General features: G+C 35.8%; 4 protein-coding genes across 9 annotated transcripts in view; 2 read left to right on the top strand and 2 right to left on the bottom strand.

The window, feature by feature from the left end:
- Window positions 1-1,974: 1,974 nt before the first annotated feature.
- LOC109855727 lies at window positions 1,975-4,244 on the bottom strand. Of its 2 annotated transcripts, none has more exons than XM_020430269.1 (7): window positions 3,845-4,244; window positions 3,483-3,714; window positions 3,083-3,375; window positions 2,748-2,888; window positions 2,547-2,661; window positions 2,278-2,455; window positions 1,975-2,204 (listed from the first exon to the last, which is right to left on the bottom strand). In XM_020430269.1, exons 2-7 carry the CDS (start codon window positions 3,699-3,701, stop codon window positions 2,107-2,109), a joined length of 1,044 nt encoding a protein of 347 aa, XP_020285858.1. In that variant the 5' UTR covers window positions 3,702-3,714; window positions 3,845-4,244; the 3' UTR covers window positions 1,975-2,106. The 2 variants fall into 2 exon arrangements, with proteins under 2 accessions (XP_020285858.1, XP_020285857.1); XM_020430268.1 differs by having other exon boundaries at window positions 3,798-4,243.
- A 123-nt stretch (window positions 4,245-4,367) lies between these two features.
- Window positions 4,368-6,259, top strand: LOC109855728 (upstream stimulatory factor 2-like). Of its 2 annotated transcripts, none has more exons than XM_020430270.1 (4): window positions 4,368-4,587; window positions 4,996-5,366; window positions 5,449-5,601; window positions 5,703-6,259. In XM_020430270.1, the coding sequence occupies exons 1-4, from the start codon at window positions 4,548-4,550 to the stop codon at window positions 5,904-5,906; spliced, it is 768 nt and encodes a 255-aa protein (XP_020285859.1). In that variant the 5' UTR covers window positions 4,368-4,547; the 3' UTR covers window positions 5,907-6,259. The 2 variants fall into 2 exon arrangements, with proteins under 2 accessions (XP_020285859.1, XP_020285860.1); XM_020430271.1 differs by lacking the exon at window positions 4,368-4,587 and adding an exon at window positions 4,621-4,891.
- Window positions 6,260-6,717: 458 nt separating this feature from the next.
- LOC109855726 (spermatogenesis-associated protein 13) overlaps window positions 6,718-25,540 on the bottom strand; it is a 51,961-nt gene continuing 33,138 nt past the window's right edge. For 2 of the 4 annotated variants that reach the window (XM_020430265.1, XM_020430264.1), the window contains 11 exons: window positions 20,492-20,884; window positions 20,256-20,358; window positions 19,782-19,973; window positions 18,021-18,226; window positions 16,608-16,708; window positions 12,331-12,647; window positions 11,376-11,747; window positions 10,733-11,095; window positions 10,435-10,648; window positions 10,011-10,253; window positions 6,718-9,884 (listed from right to left, as the gene is read on the bottom strand). In XM_020430265.1, the coding sequence (XP_020285854.1) occupies window positions 9,733-9,884; window positions 10,011-10,253; window positions 10,435-10,648; window positions 10,733-11,095; window positions 11,376-11,747; window positions 12,331-12,647; window positions 16,608-16,708; window positions 18,021-18,226; window positions 19,782-19,973; window positions 20,256-20,358; window positions 20,492-20,884 (2,656 nt within the window). In that variant the 3' untranslated portion in view covers window positions 6,718-9,732. The remainder of the gene's footprint in view (window positions 9,885-10,010; window positions 10,254-10,434; window positions 10,649-10,732; window positions 11,096-11,375; window positions 11,748-12,330; window positions 12,648-16,607; window positions 16,709-18,020; window positions 18,227-19,781; window positions 19,974-20,255; window positions 20,359-20,491; window positions 20,885-25,540) is intronic. The other 2 variants (XM_020430266.1, XM_020430267.1) reach the window with 2 other exon arrangements.
- On the top strand, window positions 13,247-16,040 carry LOC109855730 (eukaryotic translation initiation factor 4E-like). Its single transcript, XM_020430272.1, has one exon. The coding sequence runs from the start codon at window positions 14,306-14,308 to the stop codon at window positions 14,933-14,935; it is 630 nt and encodes a 209-aa protein (XP_020285861.1). The 5' UTR covers window positions 13,247-14,305; the 3' UTR covers window positions 14,936-16,040.

Here is a 25,540-nt window from a genome sequence, read left to right as displayed (position 1 = left end):
CCTGATGCACGCTTATTCGCGGATCTTTGTTAATTAAAATCTCAGTAACTATTGCAAATCTAGCAAAATGGTATAGGACTTTTCGACTCAGTTTTATTCCTTCTACCTGCCTACGAGAGATGTTAAACCAATTCTGGGACACCCTGTATACATGTATGTATGTATTCATACATATAAAACATACAGAATATCCGACAATTAATGTGTAAAATCTCTCGTAGGCAGATAAAAAAAATAAACCTGAGTCAAAAAGTCCCGAACTATTTCTTTCTGTTACATATAATAAAGGAGTAATATTGAGTAAATCAAGCCAATCAGCGCCGATCTTTAGCCAAACGTCAGTGAACCACGCGCCTGATGTGCGTGAGCACTCCGCGCGGCTCATTGACGTGCGCCCGAATAAAGGTTGACGCTAATTGGCTTAATTTATTCAATAATTACTTTTTTATTATATATTATAGAAAAAAATGGTTCACTTTTCGACTCAGTTTTTTTACTCCTTCTTTTTGCCTACGAGAGATTTTACACTAATTGTCGGATTTAATATATATATAATATATATATACATATACATATATATTAAAATATATTAAACGTATTATATAAATTAATTATTATGTATAATCATATAAAATATGTATACATATAAAATTATATTGTAGGCTAAAAAAATAAAAAAAGTAATTCACCAAATGACATATTTCTCTCAGTATGCTGATATTTACGATGAGGTAATCTATTTTTATATTATATATCTATTCATATCTATTTTCATATTATATATTAAAAAAGACACTAAAATATTTGTATTTAAAATAACAGTCTTGTTTGTGTGTAGATTTTTCAGTTTGGATTACATATAATACATCGCCCATTAAAATTCACCGCATTTGGTCTTTTTCTTGGCTATAACTTTCTGCAAAAAGTAAGTTTCTATTATTTTAATGTAATTAGATATATTTTATACTTTTCATGTTTTATACTTCATATTATATATTATGCATTATTACTATTATGTATTATATAATATTATGCATAATAAATATCTTACAATATTTTGTTTCAATTGCAAATGATTTACCAGAGCAAAATGATACAGTAAAGTAAAATGATATAAATTTAAAGTAATCTCACTTTTCTTATAATGAAATCGTTAATTTTTATTCAAATGTATTTTCACTTTCTCGTAGTTTACTACGAGAGTTATAACATTTCTGATCTTTGTACTGCAAGAGTTAACAGAGAGAAATGTTCCATTTACAGAGAGAAAAGTTTTTGAAGCAATATTTAGTTCAAATATAAAAATTAAGAAAAACAATAATATAACACAGTTGTAATGATTGTAAAATATATATATAATTTGTATATTTATATTTTTAATTCTTCTTAGAAGACGTGTGTATATGTTGTGCAAAATAAAATATTAAATTTTTGTATCATTATGATACAATATTACATGTCTTTTCTGTTTTTTTCAATTTTTAATTTTTACAGTTCAAATTGTTTTCGCAAATGTAATTTTGCATATTTTATCACATAATAGAATTGCTGTCAATTGCTGTATTAAATAATAAAAATTTTCTGTTACGATTTATTTTTTTTTATTATTTAGTCTATATATTTTATTATATTGCTTTTCAATATTGTACTTGTAGATTTTATTGGATAAAATAAGTTTCATTGATTACACAATTAATTTTATACAAAACAGTGTCCTATAAATGTTACAGTACAAATAAACCAAGCGTGGTAAAACCAATTTTTATATTTTCGTATGTATGAGTTACGTAAAATCATGATTAAGAGTGCGTTTTACTATAAGCTATTTAGAGTATAGTAAATAGGTAATTTCAATATTTATAAAAGCGTTCCTAATACATATATACATACACATATGTGACAACAAGATATTTAAAAAAACAAATATGAAGTATCAAACATCATGTGTGTGTATGATAACAAAACTTCTCTATCTACATTATATAAAAAATGTATATTTATAATATAAATTTTTCTACAAGCTTCTTCTATACATCCTTTCCTGTAAGTGTTTAAATGCTAATTTTTGAGAGTATTTTTGTATAAATTCGTTAATTTGTTGATCCTTTACATATGTTCGAATTTTGCTTCTTCTTTTTCTTCGATGAATTTGTTGTTTTTAGCTTCACGAAGCCTTCTAATCTTCTTTTTGATTGCCATCGCGCCTGAAAATGTACATACAATACACTATAATCCACTTTAAATTCCAACTGACAGAAACATCATCAAAAAACTTACAAACTAGTGTCTGCCATAATTCAACTTTCTTTGACAAACTATCATTATATTTTTTCAGAGATTCTTTATGTCTTTTGTGAATGCCTGCTAACTCAATTGCTTCCTGTGTTGGAGGTGGAAAAAGACAAATTTCAAGCCAATGAGTGGCTTTCGCATGTTTAACAAGTTTTAGCCATACCTAAATATAATATTAAAATAATTTTTAATTGCAATTTTAATTATAATACGCACACATTTTGAATATATTCCAAATAAGAAATAATTCTTACCGAATCTAAGCATTCTGCCGCAAACCATAGCCATAAGCCAGGTTCTACTTGTGCATAATTTACTTCTTCTGACCAAAGCATGTATTGAGGCACATAATAGAAGTATAAATATGCCCTGTAGACAAATATTTACTATGTATTATATATATTATATATATTGTAGAATAAACATTGATGCTAAACAATATAACGTGTACCAACCAAGTTAGACAGTGTAATAGGAACAACAGCTTGCAGGCTGATCTCATAGTTTGAAAACTGCACAACAGAATCCGACAGACATTAATTATTATACTGTCAATAGTTTTATAAATTAAAAAAGTACTTGTAATTGTACACCATCTGAAAAATTAGATGTACAGAAGCATCAGTTATGTCAACTGTTAATACAATAATGTTAATACAAACATTTGTTAAAGATTTTGTAGCAAATTCAATATTATTTAAAAAAAATAAAGATCCATAAAATACATAAAGCGATTAAAGAAAATGTTATAATAATTTACAATAGAATGATTAGACATAGACTAATTTACTTCTGGTGATATGGATTCAGAATAAATGATGCAAAGAGTAAGTTTGCAAAACCCTTCAGCCAAGAACCATGATAGAGAATGTCAATTCCTGCTTGATAAAAGTAAAAGCTCTTGTAAAGCGCAATTCCCATTTCAAGGTATGTTATTTGCTGCTCGTGGATTGCAAAACTCTGAATTTGAATAGCTGACAACCTCATGTAACAAATACTTCCAAAACAAACACCGCAGTTCCATGTTGCCCAGATTATTCTATTTCGTTGTATTAGTGGAAAGCGCATACGCCTGAACAGTAACTGTATTAATAGATAAATCATAGAATGCGTAAAGAAGATAGTCCTATTTTTGTGCATTTAATATAAATACAAGATTACTCCGAATATTTTCATATGCCGAAACTCACGTTAAGACACTTCTTGTAGATTAAATACAGTATCACCCAGAGTAGAACGAGATATCCGACGAGAACATCGGTCTTTCGTACTTTGGTGTTCGCGACGTTTGGATATCGCGAGCTGATAGCTTGTTTGTTCCATAAATTCGGAAGAAAAGGCAAAAAATTCGTTGGATCAAACAGAGAGTACAGACCAATGGCCCAGTTACTTGCGGCTTGTTCGTACATTTTTCGGTCTTATCTGATGATAAGATCGGGTAATCAACAATGTCAATGTCGCGTTCAAACGATCGGATCGTCAGAATAAAAAAAAAAGACATTTACTTCTCGTTGTCTTCATTCGTACTCATTTAGAATTATTAGCAGCTTACTGTCAGTAGTAGTTGACAGCTGATCGTTGGATACACGTGTTTCCCTATCGAACTCGCACGCTTCGTGATTGGTTAAGTTTGCTTGTGGGGTTACGACTAATAAACTTTTTTCACGTGCAAAGGTACATACGTAAAAATATGACATTGACGCTGAATATATACAGTATTTAATATATAAACAATACTGTGGTTATATATCTGATGATTCTCACATTTTGGCGAATTAACCGCTTTTTTTTTTTGACTGCGGTATATTTACCGAGGGTGAAAATGGTGAAAATAAGTTCCAATTGCCGTTTGCAACGCTCGTGCGAGCGTTACCTATCGTATCTTTTTTGTTTAACTTTCGATAAACAACAAGGATAAAATGATTTCGTGAGCGTTGCGAACGGCAAGTGAAACTTACAATATATGTGTTCAGAAAACACAACACAGTTGGGACTACGGTCGAGAAATCATCGCTTGTGATTGGATCTTACTTTTGGAATTCGTGATAGATTTTCACGAATAGTCTCGTCGCAAGTTTTGATAATATACCTCAATTGTTCGGCAACTGGCGAGTTTTCTGAACGTAACCAACGTAAACAGGTGTAAAAGCCGTAAGCTTGGTGTTTTTGCAGTGTTTATCTCGCGCAGCAGAAATCCACTGACAATCTCGTTGTACTATTAACAATTAAAAATATATGTAATTTTATTTGTAAAAATGGCCGATCAATTTAAAAATATAAATATTATCGTTAAAGGTAAGGGCAAAATTTGTGTAACTGCTGCATGTTGTTACGCACGTATTAACGCACAACTAATTGTCACTTTACTGGTGGACATTTTCCGCATAAAAGTTCGATATTTAAAAACCCGTTTCGTGTCCTTGCCGTGTAAAAATCGAAAGGTTTGGAATCGGCACTTGTGACACGAACGGCGACGGGCAATGTATGTAACTGTGTTCGAAGATATAGTAATTGGTTTTTGTTATCCTCGAATCGAAACACGAAACGACTGCGTACAAACATTGATCCTAAAGATACCGTAGCAATATGTCATTAGTAGGTACAGAATCGTTCTGATCGTTGAATGTGATTATTTGTCGTTTCTTTGTTCCAAATAATTTTCATATCAAAAACTACATACTATTCTCGTGTGTGCTATTGCAGACGAACATATGAGTGACGAAAGTGTCGGTGTGGCTTTGGAAGACACAGAGGTGGTGGAATGTGAGCCTGAGCCAGAAATTGATGATGATAACATTCAGTATCACCTGTATGCTGTCAAGGAAGGAAGTGAGAACACAGTGACGTATAAAGTTATGCAAGTTGGTGACACTCATCGAGAAACCAATGAGGTTGCGGTAGCTACTCCCGTGAATAACACTGTACAGATTTTGACTTCTCCGCTCAATGGTCAATTCTATGTGCTCAGTAACAGCAATGAAATTGTAACATCTGAATCTACAAGAGTTTCACCTCGTGTAGCTAAACTGAAGATAGATAATGGACAACAGAATGCTGCTCCAGTTATGAAAAAAGTAATTTATCTTGTGTGTTAGTTATATGTATATATTACATTTACTTTTGCCTGTAGAGAAAGTCAAAACAGTATATTTATAGAGAGACGACAGACGAAGAGTAACTCACAATGAAGTGGAAAGGCGCAGAAGAGACAAAATTAATACTTGGATTTCTCGACTGGGAAAACTTTTGGAAGAGTGCGAACAAGATATTAACAAAGAAGGAGATGCAAAATCCAGCTTTGAATCACAAGTGAGTGTTTTCAAGATTATTGTTTGATTGTTTATTTTAAAATGGTTTTAAAATATGTTATATAACTTTTCTTCTCTCTAACGATATTGATTTGTTCGTAGAGCAAAGGAGGCATATTAGCACGAGCTTGCGAGTACATAACAGAGTTAAAAGAAACTCAGGAAAAGTTAACACAAGTCATGGATGAAAGATCTCAATTGACGGAAGAAGTGAAAGAACTGCGACAAATCGTAAATCAGTTGAGAGATGATAATTCAAAGTTAAAAGCTGAGATTTCGGAGAAAAGTACATTTACAGTTGTCTAGTTTTAATGAGAAATTAACAGTAGACAATATCTGAAATCTTTCTATCGCTATATCACCACTTATTTTGTTAGATAGAAATTAGATATATAGAATTTTTATTAATAAATGAAGAAACAGAAAATATGATGTAATAGTTTATAAAACGTTTATTTACATATTTGTAACTCAGTCGCTTTCAAGCTCGGCGGCTGGAAAAAAAACAATGACAATCATATAATATAACGCGTTCTACTGTACACATCGTAAACAATATAATTATATGTAACGATCAATCGAGATACACGAACAATCGATCTCGCGACGACAGTCCACATCCGTTAGAAAAAAAAAAAAAAAAAAATTTAAATTAGAAATATATACAAATATACAAAACGATACTACCGTTAATCAATAATGAATCACGTGAACGTCATAGAGATATATTGCTTAACAATAGAAGTTACTTATTGTTACAACGTGCTGAAGTTTGCTTCTTCTAACAAGAAAGTCCTACGATATTTACACTTACAAAATACATTCATGTATGTACAGAAAACAGAGCAATACAGTGGTATTTTGTGCTTCTCCTATTAGATCGTAGTACCTTTAGAGAGATCTCGCTGTGGAAAAAAAACGAGCTCCGCACTTTTCTCGGTTGTCAGAGCGTACGAGTTATATCACACACAAATTCTCAGAGAAAACATATATGTATATAAAACACGTAGCTGCTTAAATTATCATAACAGTAACGCTTAGTTACTATTTATTGCTTCGTTAGCGATTTCTCCCTCGAATTTTCTGTAGATATACATGCTACATGTGTAATTCTGTCTAATCATTTTTTTTTTCCAAATGAAACTATTTCTAAAAAAAAAAAAAAAAAAGAAGACAGAGCACATCCTCTTGTCGAACATCCTCTGTGTTGTGAATTAATCGGGTTGTGTGTCGATAAGATATGTAATTCACTTGTCAATATAGGAGAGCTCGTGCGAGGTATGAACTTTTAATCATCACGGGCTTTCGATCGACTTCTTCGTCGTGACGAGAGAGTGCAATTACATTACTCGTAAATGTAAAATGGTGATGGCTTGATCGCGTGGTACACACAATTTTTTTTTTTTTGTTCAGAGACGATGCGAATTTCTGTTATATTTTATATTCCCCCAAGAATATTCTTGCCGCGCGTATTTCTTAACGTTTAACTTTTTTTTTGTGCTGTTCCTTATACTTACATTGGCCACTAAAGCAGTTTCCCGTGTACAATAGCAATACTTATTAGGAAAAATCACATTTGAGAACCAATATACGAAATAGTTTCTCTATAAAAATAACTCTGAAATGAGTTCAGGGTCCGGCAACAGGATCTGCGTCTTTTCTAATAAATCTAAACATCAACAGGCTAATGTGATTTCTTTCTGTACATTTAGGAATCTTGATCCATTCTTTTTTTTTTTTTTTTTTTTTTTTTTTTATCATTTATATTGTCCTCGTATATAGTAAATTACGTCGTCGGGAAATAAGCAAAAATATATAAAACCTTTTTTGTGTTTGTGTCATATATAAAACGTAATAAGTGCATCTCCCCTTCGTTCTTCTTGTGCTACGTTTCTTGACTTTAGACACAAAGATTCCCGAAGAGACGGAGAAAAACGCGCTTGTCCCTCGCTCTCGGAGAAAGTACCGGAAGTACCGATCTCCTCATTTNTTTTTTTTTTTTTTTTTTTTATCAAAGACAATAATTTAAAACAATAACAAGTGTATAGAAAAAAAAAGGAAAAAAAAATTTGTTTAAAACTTATTGGCAGTGTTGGAAACTTTCAGAGTATAAGTTGCGCTGAGATTGCAAGATCGAACTTTTCGTCAAGGGACCGCGTTTGGAGACAATAATACGTGTTGTGTTATTATTATAACATAAAGATTCTACATTCTGACTGACTCGTTACCGAACTCTCACGTATCTCTCTTTCTGTGTACAAGAGTAGAAAAAACTTCGGAGATCTCTTGATCATTTCCTTCTCGTCTCTCTCTCTTTCTCTCTCTTTTTAAAGAAGTTTATCGCTTCTTGGTCGCAATCACACAAAGAGGCCTGATATGCGAATATTTACAAATATTTAATTACTTTTTTTTTTTTTTTTAATCTGTATGATAATACTGCCGCTCTGTTATTTTGCGTAGAAATGAAATTTTTTTTCTTTCTTTCTCTCTCTCTCTCTCAATCTCTCTTACCTTTCCACCAATAAGCAACTCTGTACAAACTACTACGAGTAATACGACACACACAACCATGTAAAATAACGAACATTAGTTAGGCAGTAAAAGTTACCTTGCATAGCTCGCTGGAGATTTTCTCTAAATACAAAATACACCTGTCTTCGTTGAGAGAAAAGTAATAAAATGCGGAATCTCATCATCGTGTTCCGCTCAAAATTGATCTCGCGCTAAACTGATCCGATGTGGATTTGTTTTTTTTTCGTCATCGAACTTGTTGCCAACCACTCGCACTCACGACAATTATTACTTAACATTATTTCTGAGAGATAAAAAAAAAAAAAGATTCAGACAAAATTCTCGAAACAGTCAAACGGATCTACAAACATAAGGCGGATGAAGATCGTTTAACAAATTCAATTCAGAAATCACGTTATGTCGATCCTATGGCATTTCTCATTCAAAATTTATAATCGATTTCCCTTCGCAGGAAGCGTCTTGGTCGTCAGTCTTTCGATTATCATACAAAATTTATAGCCGTGTATATATGCAATACGACATCCAGCTGCTCGGTTCGAAAAGCGATATTGCGCGTATATATATGTATATATATATATATATATATATATATGTATATATATAACAATACATATATGCCATGCTTCATTATGTATCGTGGATTTGCAATGAAAAGTTGACTAATACTTTTCTCTTGAGTACCGCAGAAGCCCGCTATTGACTTTATACATTTATCATTTATTATCACATACACACACTCACACATGCGCGCGCGCACATAGCACACACACACACACGCACACGCACACTTTTCTAAGTGTGTTTCTATTATCTTAATCTCTATATCTTCGCTGTTAGTAACAATAATTTCTAATGTCAAATATCTACAAGATCAATTATACACCTCTCTCTTTCTCTCTCAACAATTACTTGAAAAGATTTTAAACAATAAGTTTCGAACATTAACAATGTTGAAAGTACAATCGTATCAAAGAAGATTGATTTAAAGCCCTCTCTCTCTCTGATCTGAAGAATCACTGATTCAAAGAGACAAAACCAGTCCTGATTCGAATTTAAAACACAATAAAGTCTCACCTGGATTTACCTGCGGTAAATATAGAAGCGCGCGCTTTGATATGACGCTTTGATCTATTTTCGCGAGAGTCAGCGACTGAAAAGTTACATATTGACGTTGCTTTCAAATTGCGATGACAATGATCGAATCTGATGAAATCTACAGCGTTTTCTTTTACTACTTTAGTTGAAAAAGAGATATATCTCTTGCGAGATGAAATCTACTTGCGAACTATTTAAACACCTTCGTGCCGTACATATAAGTGACGAGGCGCTGCTCGTCTCGTCGGTGCTTCTTGACGATCTAAGTGGATCGTTCGTCGATTGGCACAAAAATTATGTTAAATAGGAACGATCGCTAAGTAGTGTTACCTCGTTTGAGTGATCCGATCAGAGTGATCTTGAAAAAAAAGTCTCTATCTCATAGCGATCTCTAAGTTTCGGAGAATAATCACTAGTTAAGTCAAAATTTCCGACATGACAATGCAGCGCCCATTTAGCCGCGGCGTTTTTACAAGTCAATGTACGGCACGAAGGTGGGCCTGTCTCAGGACGGTTGAAGCCGAGTGCTTTTCTTGTTGCTACCGAATGTGAACCAGGTGCCGACTTTTCGTCCAAGCGAATTGGTGCTGCCCTGCTGTCCGACCATCGTCGGCATCTCGTACGCAGTCTCTCTCTTGTATGTTTTATCTGCGACACCCGAAATAATATAAATTTATTACATACATTGAATTATTCCAACAGATATAAATAATTAATGTTGATGGTAGGGAACAAAAAAACCAAGGTTTTTTTTTTAAAAAAATAGAAGTTTTATAAACTTACTGCGTGGTTTGATCGGCGGTCTGTTCTGCTGTCTTCTGGCGGCGATCCTGGCAAGCTGTCTAGCTGCCGCTGGAAATTCTAACCCATCATTTCTATCTTGAGCCACCAATCTTCGTTCTTCAGCCATTGCCGCGAGCCAGCGGCGTTTCTCTTCCGCTGTGCGGCAACAGAAGAGCAACCATTTATCCCGGACGCAGCTGTATATCTTTAGACAGTGCCTCACTGTCACTCCTGATTGAAGATCTAACGAAACATAAAACCGTTGAAATCATTGATATTTTTTAAAGAATTTTTCCTCTTTCCCATAAAATATTTACTGAAAAAACTTTGTGTATTTAATTTTTATTTCGATTTTACTTTTACAATAATAAATTTCTTAATTGAGATTTATGTTTCGAATTTCCGCGCGCACGCGTGCACTTACCTTTTCCGTCGGGTACGTCGATCACCTCGCTAGTGTCAAGATAGATGCGACCCTTGTAGACGTAGGTGTTACGCTTGAGTATGTCCTTTTTGCAGTAAACCAGCTGATGATCGAAGAGAAATAGCGTAATGTTGTTCGTCCACATACCCGTTTTCACTCTCATTGCGTCGCCTTGATAAATCAATTGCGACGAAACTTCTATGAGATCTTCGCCCTGTATATAATTTCACAGATAGATAGATTACTTTAAATCAATCTAAATGCACCTATCGAAATAATCTTAATTCAAAAAACTCACCTCCCATCCTTCTACGCGCATCTGCCAGGCGGCCAACTTTTCCAGACTCTCCATCCGTCTTTTTCTCTCGTTGATCAGCACCGCTACGTCCCTCATAGCCTCCAGAGCCTCCCGAATCTTGTGATAATCCGGATGATCGGTTTTCGTATACTTCAATAGTTCCGCCAATTGAAGAGGATATTTGCAGATTCGTTGAACGGGTGTCAGCAGATATCCGTCCAGAGGAATCTCTATGAGACCTCTCATTAATCGACACGCCTCGAAAAACTTGCTATAACGATTGTGCTGATAGAGCTCCTGCAGCGTCGCCGTGGCCATCGGGTGGCTGTTGCAATACTGAGAATACATACGAAAGCCTGCCCTCTAAAAAAAAAAACAAACATAAATAAATAAACGCTCGTGTGTTCTTTTATTCTTCTGGCATTAACTTAATCGGAAAAGTACGGAAATAAAAGATGAACTTACAGAGTTTATGTATCATATATTATTCTAACTTTTTGAATTTCTTTATTGAAAGACACATTGCGAAAGTCGGGAAAACTTAAAAAAAAAAAAAAAAAAAAAAANNNANCNNNCAATTTATCGCGACTGAATGGAGAATTTTTATACAAGAAGGAAGCGAAGAACCAGGAATAACACTAACGTGAGTTAGAAAACATTCGCCGACGCAGCTTTTGTGAGGCGCGTTCCAGTCGATGCGAGTCTCGAGATCCTTGAGGAATTCGGATTGAAAATCCAAAAGCTCCTCGAGATTGATGAAGATCGTTTCGATTTGCTCTTCGGTGAACATGTCCGTGCGTCTGCGACACTCAGCGATGTAACCCTCGGCTACGTCGCGCAGAATCTTGACGAAATCGCGCTCGGTCTGAACGAGCTCGCGAACCACGCTAGTTCGCACTTGCTCGTTCGAGAGCAGGGAAACGCTCGTTCGTCTTCTCAACTGAGTGACCGGCGATCCTCCCGAGGCCATCGCCGCCAGACAATCTTCCACCGTGTCCTCCTGGCTCACTCGCAACTGCGGATATATACAAGTTTGCTTCTATAATACTAAACTTATCTGTTGTATTTATTTATTTGTCAATAAAAAGATGATTCAATAAATTAAGTAAATAAAAAAGTAAATAAAAAGTTAACACTAAACTAAAACAATTAATAATTGCAATTCAATTTTGATGAGATAGGGCGTATCTGAACTGGTTGGATTTTGCATGGAATTGTGAATCATTACAACAAGTTTTTCCAAACGTTTCGACTATATTTTTTTAGTCATCCTCAGTGAGTAAATAATTTAACACACATTCACTTTTGAAAGATTTCAAGCTGTTATCATTAAACAAGAATTCTTGCTTACGAGTTCAACATGATAACAGGGTACGATACGCCCTATCTCATCAAAATTGAATTATAATTCATCCTAAACCAGAGGATAATTCTAAACTTCAAATAATAATTGCATTTGTAAATATAATAACAATTCAATTTTTGTATCTAAAATGTTTATAAATAATGTTACATTGAGTTATAGAATTATTTTCAAAATAAGAAATACATACTTTTTTTTCTAAATTAATGAAATTATCTCGGTAGGAAGGTTTTACCCTGACAAAAGCGGCTGGAAACCATCCGTGCTCTCCCCTGCAGCTGCCCCACCACCAATCCTTATCGAGAGTATCAAGAACGTCAATCACGTCCCCGGCGCGAAAAGCCAGCTCTTCTGGTTCCATAGCCACGTGGTCCCAAACAGCTTCAGCTAAGATAACAATTTCTTCGTCCATTGTCTGCTCGAATGACTTTTTTTTGTCCGTTAAGGAAGCGATCGAGGATTCAGAGTCGGACATCATCTCATCGTCCGATGTGCCGGCTCTCCCATCCTGCTCGTCCTCGGATAGCACGTTGCCACCGGGTAATCTCACGCCTGTTTTCACGAGTGGGGGAGATCATTATGACAAAGATAAACGCTTCGTGTACAACGTTACATCCCAAACAAGTATATAACGACTAGAAGTAATGTCGACAAATTATTTGGGATTTGAACATCGTAATTTAATCCGATATCAAGTGTGCATTAATTAATTAAACTTCTATTTCTACAAGTCATGCTCTGCTGACATTTATAATCTGACAGAAATCAAGAGATTTATTTCAAACTCAGTTCGTGTCTCCAATCTGCCATCAATCAAGTTGCTGTAAAACAAATTGTGCAAAATTTTACTTTGGGCAAACTTGATGATAAAAAATTCTGTACACATAGTGATGTATCTCCCTTGAATTTTTTGTCTTTTTTTCTGTTTCTTCTCTTTCACATGTAATTCTACAAAACTAAATCCACAATATAAATGCGCTTCTTTTTTTGTAAATTATTTTTACAATGTATTTCTATATTTAATTAATATAGAGTGTTTTTAAACATATCACACAGAAATTATATATATTCAAGTTTTAAAATCTATTTTTTTTATCAAACTATAATATATATTTTTAAACCTCGCACAAATATAAATACGCGCGGCTCAACAGAAGTTAAGGGTTCGAGTTGCAAGAAGAACAATACAACGGAAAACAAACGCCGATGTAAATTACATATAGTTTTTTAATTCGAATTAAATGTAACTCTAAAATCGGATGTTTATATCTTAAATTAAAAAAAAAAACTACATTTCTTTACGGTTCTATTAACAAAGTAATTTTGTTGAAAAAAATTACACCGGGGTCAGGAGTCGCAGGAGTCGATCCTGGAGTGCTGTACAATATAATATGTGATAATGCTGATTGGCTATACATATCGCCAGTTGTTTCTTGTCACGCTGCGTCAAGCTGCGTATACACTGAGCGAAACAACGAACTTGACCAATCGCCGAATTGATCAATTCGATCAATCAACCAATTGAATATTTGCATTCACTGCTCGTTCGCCAAGTAACTTTGTAAATATACAATATATTTCCATGTTTTTTCTCCGGCAAGCTTTATTGCACCCTAGTATAAAAAAATTTATCAGAGCCGTGCGCGAGGATATTCGAAAGTCCGACGGAAAGGTTTCGGAGCTCTCTTTGCTCATATCATTGTCTTTTTATCATTTTACCGATTTGTTTGCCGCTAAAAATAAAACGACATGATTTTATTTTGTACCAAAGCGAGAATAAATTCCACAGTCACAAACGAGCATTTTCGGAGTCGAGGATTAAAACACGCTCGCGCACCCGTCCTGTATCCTCCTCTCGCACAACCCTGAAGAAGCTTTATTTATAACAAATTAGTAATCATCAGCGATATGCAGAGCATCTAGTGGCAGAAGTGCGAAATTTATTCGAGATTGTCACGTGGTTCCGTAATATAATTAAATTATAGATAGAAATTCTCTTGCGCGCGCTGTCAGGTACACGCTTCTCTTCTCAGGAACACATTACGAGTGACCGCTTCTCAGACGTGTTTGTTTTTGAAAACCTTGGCGAGAGAGACCACGTGGGTCGCTAAACAGTACAAAAGCAAGACGGATTGTACAAACACGTCGCAAAAACAGCGGTAAACAGCAGTTTATAGATTTCACACGGGCATATTATACGGTGTAATAAAATGGCCAGAAATAATTCGCGAGAATTCATCAATCGAAAACAAATAACCGGAGCGGGCAACACCGGTGAATTCTCGCTCGAGTGCTTGCTGAAACATCCGCTGGAAAATTGTTGGACCTTGTGGTACTATCATCCTGACAGAAATAAACCATGGGAAGATTGCCAGTGTGAGATCGCGAGGTTTAACAGTGTCGAAGAGTTTTGGGGATTGTATCATCACATATTGCCAGCCTCCGAGTTGAAAAACGGATGTGATTACAGTCTGTTTAAGCAAGCAATACCACCCATGTGGGAGGCCGATCAGAACAAATATGGAGGACGATGGGTAATAAACATAGACAAGAAGCAACAGCAGGATTTGGACGATTTGTGGTTAGAAACTCTGCTGTGTCTCATTGGAGAAAGCTTCAATTTGTGTTCCGACGACATATGCGGGGCTGTGGTAGGCGCCAGGCCCAAGGGATACAAGATTAGCGTCTGGACATCGAATGCGGAATCCCGGGACAACGTTATGGAAATAGGATTCAAATTGAAGGAAAGATTGAGGATCGTAAACAAGATCGTCTATCAAGCGCACGAGGACACTATGATAGCGAAAAACAAAAAAGTTACTTCGCGCTTCAGCCTCTAGATGGCAGATTCGATCTGCATATATTAAAGACAAATACTAATTTGTAATCTGTAATTTGTAATTCATTTGATGTAAAGTGTGTTTTTAAAGTTCAATAAAAAAAAAAAAATATCAGATATTCTAATCGAAAAAGATGTAAATTGTTTATAGACAGAAGCGCGCAGACGCGGAGTAATGTCTCTCCAGATTGCGAAATATTCAAAATTTTTTCTTTAAATATACGGTGAATATAAAAAAAAAAAAAAAACATCGATTTTTTAAAACAATGATGACCTCTCTCGCTCCGCTTATTCTCTCCTCTACTTACATTTAAAGAAATAAATAAATAAAACAACTGATGGCTATATAAATGAGTAAAATTGATTCGCATGAAAAATGCGTGTCCCACAACACGGAGGACATGTTTGTTGCTCCTCTCAGCGTTCTTCCGGATTATTCCGCAACATGTCACACAACACGTCACTCTCGTCCAAAAAAATTGTCCACCAGTGTGCGCCAACCAGTGGCGTTTCGGCGTGAAAAGAATGAAAGTTTTTCATGAAATTTTTTGAGAGAAGGCAGGCGAGTCCAATGAAGAACCTCTTAAAACTTCAAAACTTAACCGCAAAGCGTGAGGGTGAATAAACGACATCTTTGAGGGATGTTGAATTCCTCATGAAAAACCGGATATGCTCGAAGGCGAAAACACTTTTACGAGGTTCTACGACGGACTCGTTCCTTACTACTCACTTGCAAAACAGAAGCGTTTCCATACGAAGCAACGTTTTTTTTTTTTTTTACAAGGGCGATTATTACACAAGAGACGTCCCATTCCTTACTCTCGCAACTTTGTTTGTTTTATCTCTCTCTCTCTCTCTCTCTCTCTCTCTTACGTTAAGGTGCATTCGACGACAACACGATGTGTGAATGTTTGTTATTACGTTTTTACAGGAATGCATGCTGAATACTCTTCAAGGTAATGTCTAGATAATAAATCGAAGGTCTCTGAAGTGAAGAGTACATTGTGCACTAAATATTGTCAAAGGTTTTCTACTTGCGTGTAAAAGATTCGTCTGTCCAGCAAGTGCGCTTTATCTTATCGACCGCTCTCTTTCTCTCTTTTCGATGATTTTAAAAATATTTTAATTAAAAATATTTCGAAAAGCAATACGTGTATTATTTATTATTAAAAATAAATTGTCTTCTAATAACGTCATTAGTTTCTTTTATATATTCGATTATATCAAATTACATTATAATCACATTGTATGCAATATATTCTTTTTGAGGATGTAGAAATTTAATTTAATATATTATTAATTTTTTAAATATATACTATTATATTTTATTATGTTTTAAAAATGTACAACAGATTTGTATAAATAATATTATATTTAATACACACTAAGTACATTATGTACGCTATCAATCGAAAAACCTGGAAAAATACTAGACTTCGTTAAATTAAAAAAAAAAACAAAAAAAAAAAGAAGAACTAACATGTGAACTCTATTATTAGCAGTGGTGAGACTAGAAACGCGTGACCTCGAGTTCTCGCGATAAGTGGATAGTTTGTACACGTGCTCGGCAGACAAAACAAGAGGAACGTGATCTACGTTGAAACTTCGAAGTTCATCCTTTTTAATCAGAGAAAAAAAAAAACACGGAAGGACATCCGCGAAGTTGGACTTACCTGTAGTTTTAGTGCGCATTAACGGCGAGAGCTGATTGATTCCCAGTGGCTGGCTGAGCGAGCGTCTCAAATTTGTCCGAGAACTCCTCCCTTTCGCGTTACTGCGGCGCGGCAAAAAAACAGAGAGAAAATGTTAATTTGATGTGAATTCGTTTCCGTACCGCGTTTACGTGCGGCTTCGAGCGAGACAGGATCAACAGAAGCGTGTGTGTTACTCAGGTAATCAAAAGCATATCGTTTACAACATTCAGCAACGTATTACAAGAGGTAGTATACAATATGTATATATAGATATAGGTATACAGAGAGAGAGAAAGAGAGAGATAGAAAGATTGTACAACACGAGAGACAAGGTAGGTACGTATGTTACGCGTGGCAGACCAACTCTTTACTGGAGGAAAGATTAAGAGAAGGTGGTTTGTTATAATACCCGTCTACCTACCACTATTCTCCCTCGATTTACTGGAAAGGTTCGAGAACAAAGAATTTTAAGTTTTCCCAAGTTGTTACATTTGTTTGTTTGTTGGTGATTTGTTGGTTCGAGTTTGTAAATAAATCGCGATGCAAATGAGTGTCGCATTTGTGATAGAGGAAGTTATAAGATATTTTTACTAATTTGAAAATAAAAAAGCAGCGAGCGCATCAGGCTACTGATGAAGATTTGGCCGTGCGGCTAAAGTGAGCGAACTTAACAAGCGTTCGATAATATGTAAACTTTTTAAGTTTGTATTTTTCTTTTGTTTTTTTTTTTTTTTTTATCGCCTCTCTTCGTCGCTGCTAGCTTTTCACACTTGTGGTGTAAAAGCTCGTCTCGAATCTCGGAAACCCAAGAAAACGTTGCGAATCCCGTCTCGTGTTTCACCGAATTCTAACTGGTTCAGAAATATCTCAAGTGAAACAGTTAGAAGAAAGAAGAATAATTTTTATCATAAAAAAAATAGAATAAACGCACTCGCGGAAGTAATTTAACAAATGACTTACGAAATGTCTATTTTATTAATCAACAAATTGTGCAAAAGAAGTTAAAAAATTCTTTTACTTCTTCTTCTTTAGCAACTTCGAAATTTCTATTTAAAATTCTCTCACTTAACAAGGTAAATTTTTTTTCCTCTTGAAAAGACTTCAAGTTAAATTGATAGTAAAGTTTCACACGCGTTCAGTTTTTTTACTTTAGAATTTTTTCAACAGTTTTTTCTTCACAAAGTTTCTAAACTTTTTTTTTTGAAAAAAAAAAAAAAGATTCTCTACGCACTTTTCGTGAAATTTTGAACCGCAACGATTGCCTGAGCTTTCCCCTCAGCCTTGGTGAAGAAGCTGAGGTGATTTGTTGCAGATGACGATGGTTTAATGAGGCGTACGCGCGAAGGATTGCTCGAACAACAACGGCGGTATTTTGGTGGTAATTAAACGCACCTTCTGAGCGTAACGATATCATGGGAAGAGTGCCTCGGGCTAAGCCTGGGCGGCCTTGTTTTGATCGGTGATGGTGTCGACAGCATCCTGCGGTAATTGTAAACGTATCCCGACCTGGTGTCCCATTGGAGCAGTCTCTGGCCTCCCAGGTCGCTGTTCGTGCGACGTACGTGATTGTGTCGCGACGTGCGGTTTTGCAAATCCGCCTAGAACAGTCACACACGGACACTCGTGAGATATCGCGATTAATTCGCGTGAGTAGTCGCGCTGATTAATTTGTTGCCCCGAAGACACGACACATACTTCGCATTAATATTTAATTTCTTTCTTCGCGCAATGCTCGGAAAAATTAATATCGTTTAATTACAGTATCAGAATTAACACGCGAAAAGATAAAAACTGGAAAAAACAAAAACTAAAGACGAAATATGATTTGTAAAAATATAACATATATATTACATATATTTTTGTACATTATATATTTTAAATGTTTGTCAGTTTACTATGGGATAAATAATAAAAAGTATTTATTTTCCATCCAATTTGTGTTTGTGATTATATATAATTATCTGTATCGTACATTAATTTTTTTTAATTTCAGAAAACGAATACAAATAAAAATATAAAAAATAATATGATATAAATTAATACATAAAATAAAATATATTAATATGAAATAATATAAAATAATATAAAACAATATGAAATAATACAATACACATTGTATATAAAGAAAAATGTTAAATAAATGATTTTTAATTGAGCAAATTGTGTTTCATAATATTCTTTAACTTTTAACCGTAATGTAAATTTTCTCTCTCGATTATAGAAATAACAGAACTCACTAACGCATTCACGAATAAATGATAATTTACACTTCACGTTCTCTGCCAATTACTGACATTATTCTTCGCGTTTGTTAACGACGGAAGAATGGACTTTAGTTTCGACTGATCGATTGTACTGTACATAGTGGTACACAGTTTAAACGCACACAAAATAAGTCAATTTCAAACAACTGCGAAACGATCGCGTAGTATAACGAACTCTTCACATTGAGAGTTAAAACGCGAACGACCGCATCACACGAGTTGTTTCGTATCGACTAACGAAGAGCTGTGCCGCATTTCCTCTCCTTGATATTCTGACGCTCGTGATATACAAAACGGATATCGTGGAACAGTACGAATCTCTCTTTGCGAGTGTGAAATCGTATACAAAAATGACTAATGCGTACTATCAAGGGAGAGGAAACAGTTACAAGCGAGAAGTACGATAAGCACGATTATCACGTTATACTATTAATGACTAATCACCGTATTTTCCGCAAAGTATTTTTAAAAAAGAAAAAACAAACAATTACAAACATATAATATTTCACGTATATTAAAAATACGTCGCTTTAATATAATTATATAATTAATTATTAAACATGTAGCAAATATAGTAATATTATTACTATATAATAAAAACCAATAATCAATCATAATTATATTAAAACAATAATAAATTATAATTATATAATTATATGATTGTAATTTTTCACACACATAGATATTTATAATTTATTTTAATCACAATTCGAAGACATCACGGAAGTGTTAAGCAACAAATTATGTTTACACAATTACGGATTAGTATATGTGTACTGTTGATTAATATCAGTCGTAAATACATAGGGTACTGCCATGCGACAAACAAGCCATGTGAGAAGCGTTAAATCACGACTGTAACAACCCGATAGATGGAAACGTAATTTACCTTCAACTTGTCAATCAGTATCTGGGTGACGAGCTCGGACTGGGGCCGCGATTTGTCGGTGACTCGCCTGCGAAGGGCCGGAGGACTGTCGGTGTCGTCGGGAATGTCGTCCGTATCATGAGACTCGGAACTGTCACCGCCACCCATCATACCGCCGCCGCTGCCCCCAGTCAACGCTCCACCAGATACCATCTACGTCAGTCGTGTGAAACATTTGCGACATGTACACTTCTTTCTGTCAACGCGCGCACTTTTCGATTCCAGTCAAACGGCACACGAACTCTTTCGAAGACGCTTTGACGTTTAAGTCGCCTTAAGACTTTACTAAGGATGTCTGGAAGGATTAAGACGTCTTTCTAAAGTCGTCTAAGACGTTCTCGCTGGAGAAACCCCAACCCGTCTTGAATCCTTCAGACACTCTCGAGAAACTCAAATTCCTATCTCTCCTATAAACTTTCATCGTTCATGTCTCACCTCGATTTGTATGCCGCTATCCCCGCTGTTGCACTTTGCGTTGCGCGCGGCTTTGTTGCCCTTCTTCCTCTCCTTGCTGCTACGCCAGACCAGCGGACCGAATCTAAACAAAATTCAGTTGCAAATCGAATTTACATAAAATCGGACTTGGTAAATTCCAAATAGATTTTTCACAAAACAATTTCTGTGCAAATGTAACTTAAAAAAAAAAAAAAAAAAAAAAAAGAGGAACGAACCGGAATTTCTGGTCGTTGGAGGAGTCGTCTTTGTGCTGATTGCTCTGTTCCGAAGTGGTTACAGGCGGTGTCTCTCTACCTTCCTCGTCGTCCAGATGCCCGTCGTGATCCTCCACAGGACATTCCTCGTTGCTCTCCTTGCTGCCCTTTTTGTGAAACCTCAGCGAGAAGCTCTTACGGAATTTCTGCAGAACGCTCTCTTGCTGGCTCTGCGCGCGATGCGCAGCATTTTGATTTCCGCCGGCGGACACATTGACGACATTCGGTGAAGAGGACGGCTCTTGCAGCCTCGAATGGCTGACCAGAGGAATCGTCGCTTCTGTCAGAGGATGCTCGGTCGTTATGCGGCTCATCCTCATGCCTTCGTCATCCTCGTCACCGGACCAATGACGACTGTCAAATGCGAACCATTTCGTATTTTCTGTTTATTTGTCTCATAAAAATTGAAGACCGATTGTTTCCATTGAATAATAAAAAAACAAAAGGGAATACAATTTTAAAGAATTTTCTTTATATTCCTTATTTGTTTATCGTGCAATAAAAAAAAAAAAAGGTTCAGTCAACACAGGAATTCAATTTTCTGCGATACGTTTTAACGTTTTAGGAAGGTCAGAGTTTGAGATATGTTCTATCTCCCTTTTCCCGTTCCTGCGCGTTATTCTTAACCAATTGCAAGCGCAGTTTTGGCAATTCCTAGATATTTATGTTTACCTCCTGCGGGGAAAAAGGTCAACCGAGACAAATTTTGAGAAAAAAATGCAACTTTTTTTTTTTCTAGAGAAATTTCTAATCCCGAGAATTAGAAATCACTAAATTCTTTTTCGGTTTTGTTCGTCTTGATTCGTTTTGATCCACATAAGACCCATCGGGAATTGAAAAAAAAAAAAAATCCTACGATCCTTATGACGGATTAAGATACGAAGCGTTCGGAGTTAAGACGGATCTAAACCAGATCCGACAAATTACCGACTCGATCCACTCCTCGAACGTGTGTTTCGAACATGTCATATAAGCCAGAAAAAAAAAAAACTAAATATCTTATCGGTTTTACATTTATTATGCGCTACTGTTTTTAAGAGAAAAAATGTGTTCAAATGAAGAGACATTTCTTCTCTCAAAAAATTAAGATATTGGGAAATTAAAAGAGAAAAGAAATTAAAATATTTAAATGTTAACGTTTAGAATGTTAAAAATTAAAAAAATATAAATGTTACATATGAAATTACATAAAAAATATAGAAATTGACAGGAAGACTTACAAAAAGTTTTGTTACACTCAACATCAGATAAAACACAGAAACGAATAAATTCTCTTTCAATCCATTTCTCTCTAGCGCGCGCGCATACACACGTTATTTTTCAAAATTATGACGAACTGATAGTTTCCGGTAAAAATTGATAAAAGCAACTCTTCTTCGCGGAGGAGAAGCCGTGCGCTACTCATGCCTCGCGAGATAAAGCCGCTCGCATAAAAATTCAGCGTCGTTTTTCACCGCGAAGAGGACTCGAGAAAGAGACGCAAGATAAATCACGAACGTGCTCGTTCGGCCGAAAATGTATAGTCGAGTGCACGAGCGGCTGACAAAGTGACTAGTCTGAAAACTGAATAGCGGAAACGCGACAGCGTTCGCAAAAGAGGAAACCGGTCGAAATATTTCGCAAACACTTCGCAAATGCGAGAACCGTGGTTGCGTTAGCGTTTCGCCAAACTGCCGGCGTGGCGATTTTATTTCCTGCCGATGTCGCGCGCTTCCTTTTGCGCGCGCAGGCAAGTGCATGAATTATATTTCTCTCATCCTCGCGTTAAATCGTAACAAATATAATCCGATAACACGAGCATGCGCCAGCGTTTCGCTGTAATTTTTACGCTGCACAGTCGTTTATAAAACAAATGCGAAAACGTGTCTCGTTCGTAATAGGTCGTGAGGAAATATTTAATGACGTTAATTGCGCACTTCGCGATTGGTATCTACGCGGCAAATATTACTGTATATTATTATCACGTGGGTGTTTTAATAATCTACCGCTAGGAGCCCGTTGAGATCGTTCATTATTAATATTGCAGCGTTTTTAATGAGATATCGCGTTAATACATCGGCGAATACGACGTTCGCCATTCGAATATTCTAATGACACTTGACGCAACATTTACTTGAGAGGAATTACAAGAAATTAGAAATCTTTTTCGAAGAAACCTTTGATTAGTGCAAAGTTCTCTTTTACTTAATCTCGAAAAAAGCAAATGATAAGAAAAAATAACACGTAATAATACACATTATAATTAATATACAATAACAGATTGATAATATGATATTTCAAGATTGACCAATGTGATATTTCGAGATAAATTTTTCATACAAACCTGGACAATTTGCTAAAAGACTTCCGGAGAAAATTTTGACGCGGAGAAATTTTCACGTACAGATCAGAGAGACGAGCCTCGCGAAAATCCGAACACGGTTTTTCGGATGAGGAACACTCATTTTCCACGACAGACGGACGTGTAATTTTCTGAGTCATTTTAATCGGAGTCACGCAACATATGTCACAAAGGATATTTGTCACATACAAGTATTGTCAATCATTTGTTCTTTCTTGTTTGTGCGCGTGTGTGTGAGCACACGCGAAGCGCCGCTTCCTTGTGCACTCTTCTATTTGTCACGTAACTTATCACAAATCACGTCATCGTTAAATCCGCGATGTGTATAGAGACAAAATAAAAACACCTTGAGAATTTGGGGACTCAAACGGGGCGCCAAGCTTACGTGATTACTTAATTGTATATAAACCGTAAAGAATAAATCAAGATAAAATTTCACTACCGTTAATTGTTCACATAGCACGAAGCAGAAACTATAATAGAAAATAAGATAGTGATAAAACAACCGTTCACGATTATTTCTAAACAGCGACGTTACTCAGCGACAGTACTTCGTAAAAAGAAGCATCTGGCAATCGTCTGTAACCGAGACACAGGAAGTGCAGCGGTCGACGTTTCAACAACAACTGAGAACTCTCAGAAAGTACACGAAACGTGCGTGCGTAACACATAGATGGATCCCACGAGGTTTTCTAGAGAAATATATTTTTCGGAAGGTCAGTTGCAGGTAAGGCGAGGGATGCGTCTTATATCCTGGTTTTTCTAGTTGTTCTTTCTCTCTCTCTCTCTCTCTCTCTCTCTCTCTCTCTCTCTTTCTCTCTTCCTCCCTTTAGTTTTCTTTTCTTCTTTATATCGACGGTGTGTGTTCACAAAAGATGTCATGTGGTGACAGACGACCAATTCTTCGCCCTTTTCTTAATCAGCACAACGTTCGGAAAACGCTTTGGTGTACAGATATACATCAGATGCAGATATATTTAGACCTGTGCGTGTGCGCGTGAGGTCCAGAAAATTTAGAAAATTTGTTTTCACAATACACACACACACACACACACATATATATATATATATATGTATATATATTTCAGCACAGGCTACTCAAACTCTGATATTATCGCAGCATTTATAATCGGAGAAACACTTGATTTTTGTGAGAAATAGAAAACAATATCGCGCGTTCGGTCATAAATAAATTATACTGCAGGTTTGGAAATAAATCTAAATATTTCAAAATATTGTTCCCTTTTACATTTTTTGGACAGAATAAAAAAACCATTTGTACAGTAATATATATTTTTTTAATAACACACAATAATAATATTCGTAATAAAAAGAAATATTTGTACTTTTAAAATAATACACACACACACACATTTTCACGCAAGTACAAACTTGATGATATATATTTTTTTATTTTTATATCATATTTGCATGTATATTCTTATTTATTTTAGACGCAATATTTTCCTTTGAAATTTACGTACCTGATAAATTCACAAAATTGATTGAATAGCTGTGAAATATATTTATCAGACAGTTTGACATTCTTTTTTTAAAGCGTTATCGCACCAATTCTCTTTTCTCGGAATGTTTTTTAAAATATTTAAAAACCGCCGAAGTGGTTCTATTCACGTGGGTGCAATCCAAGAATAATTTGTCATTTTTAGTTCGTCGTTTTTTTTTTTTTTTTTTTCGACATTACGTCGAAAAAACAACACGAGGTTAATCAACGTGGGCACGATGATGGAAAATTTTCCAGAGGTCTGTTCCTCTTATCAAAGCGGCCTCTTCTTAGCTTGAAGTAGAAGTAGCTGCAGTTCTTCAGCAACGAGTAAAAGAGAGAGGAAACAGCGGGATGAAAAAAAAAAAAAAAAAAAAGAGATGAAAGCTGAGGAAGGGGACAGCTTTTCCATACAGCCTGGTAATTAAAACATCCACCCACGTAGGTGTGTGGACAGGTCAAGAGTCAATGCACCCCAGGTAGGTTATTCGAAATACCTCGTAAATGTCTCCTCTTTCTGCGATACAAGATCGGCAGATTGAGGCAAAAGCTCGAAACGCGCGGCGGATCACACAGCGCGATCTTTGACGCGGAGCCCGCCTTTGTGTCCTATCAGCGGGACATTTTCTTCGATCATTTTTCCTTCCGCGCGAGGGTGGTCTCTTCTTCGAGAGTTCTTTGGAATCTCGCGGACTCTTCCGAAAGAGAAAAAGAATCATTTTCGCGTAACAAGTAGAGCGCGCAACGACGAACAATCGTCGAACTGAAATTGCGACTGCAACATTTTGCGCTTTCAATTCAAAGTTAACTTCGTTCGTCGAGAAACGCATCATTTCAACGTACATCTCGTAATTGTTCCACAAGTTCTTCGAGCTTTGTCGCGGCTTTTTTCGATTTATATTCCGCGCGCCGCGTCGCTGCAGCCTCGACGTTTCCATCCTGGATGAAGCTGACGTCCAATAAACCATTTCAGCGCGCGCCCGTTTTATCGACAAGCAAATAAAATGGTGTCAACTGACTTTTTGCCGTATATATACGCGATCTTTAATAGACTTTCACCACTTGCTCTTGTCAAATATTTGGCAAGAAATTCCATGGGACAGGAGTACCGATTTTGCTCGCGTGACATTTTTTGCGAGGATCGCGACACGAGAAATTGGTGTCGCAA

Source organism: Pseudomyrmex gracilis, unplaced genomic scaffold (assembly GCF_002006095.1).
Source record: "Pseudomyrmex gracilis isolate BER0280 unplaced genomic scaffold, ASM200609v1 scaffold_96, whole genome shotgun sequence".
Classification (NCBI taxonomy): domain Eukaryota; kingdom Metazoa; phylum Arthropoda; class Insecta; order Hymenoptera; family Formicidae; genus Pseudomyrmex; species Pseudomyrmex gracilis.
The sequence above is the reverse complement of the archived record's forward strand: the minus strand, read 5'-3'. Positions and strand labels throughout refer to the sequence as shown.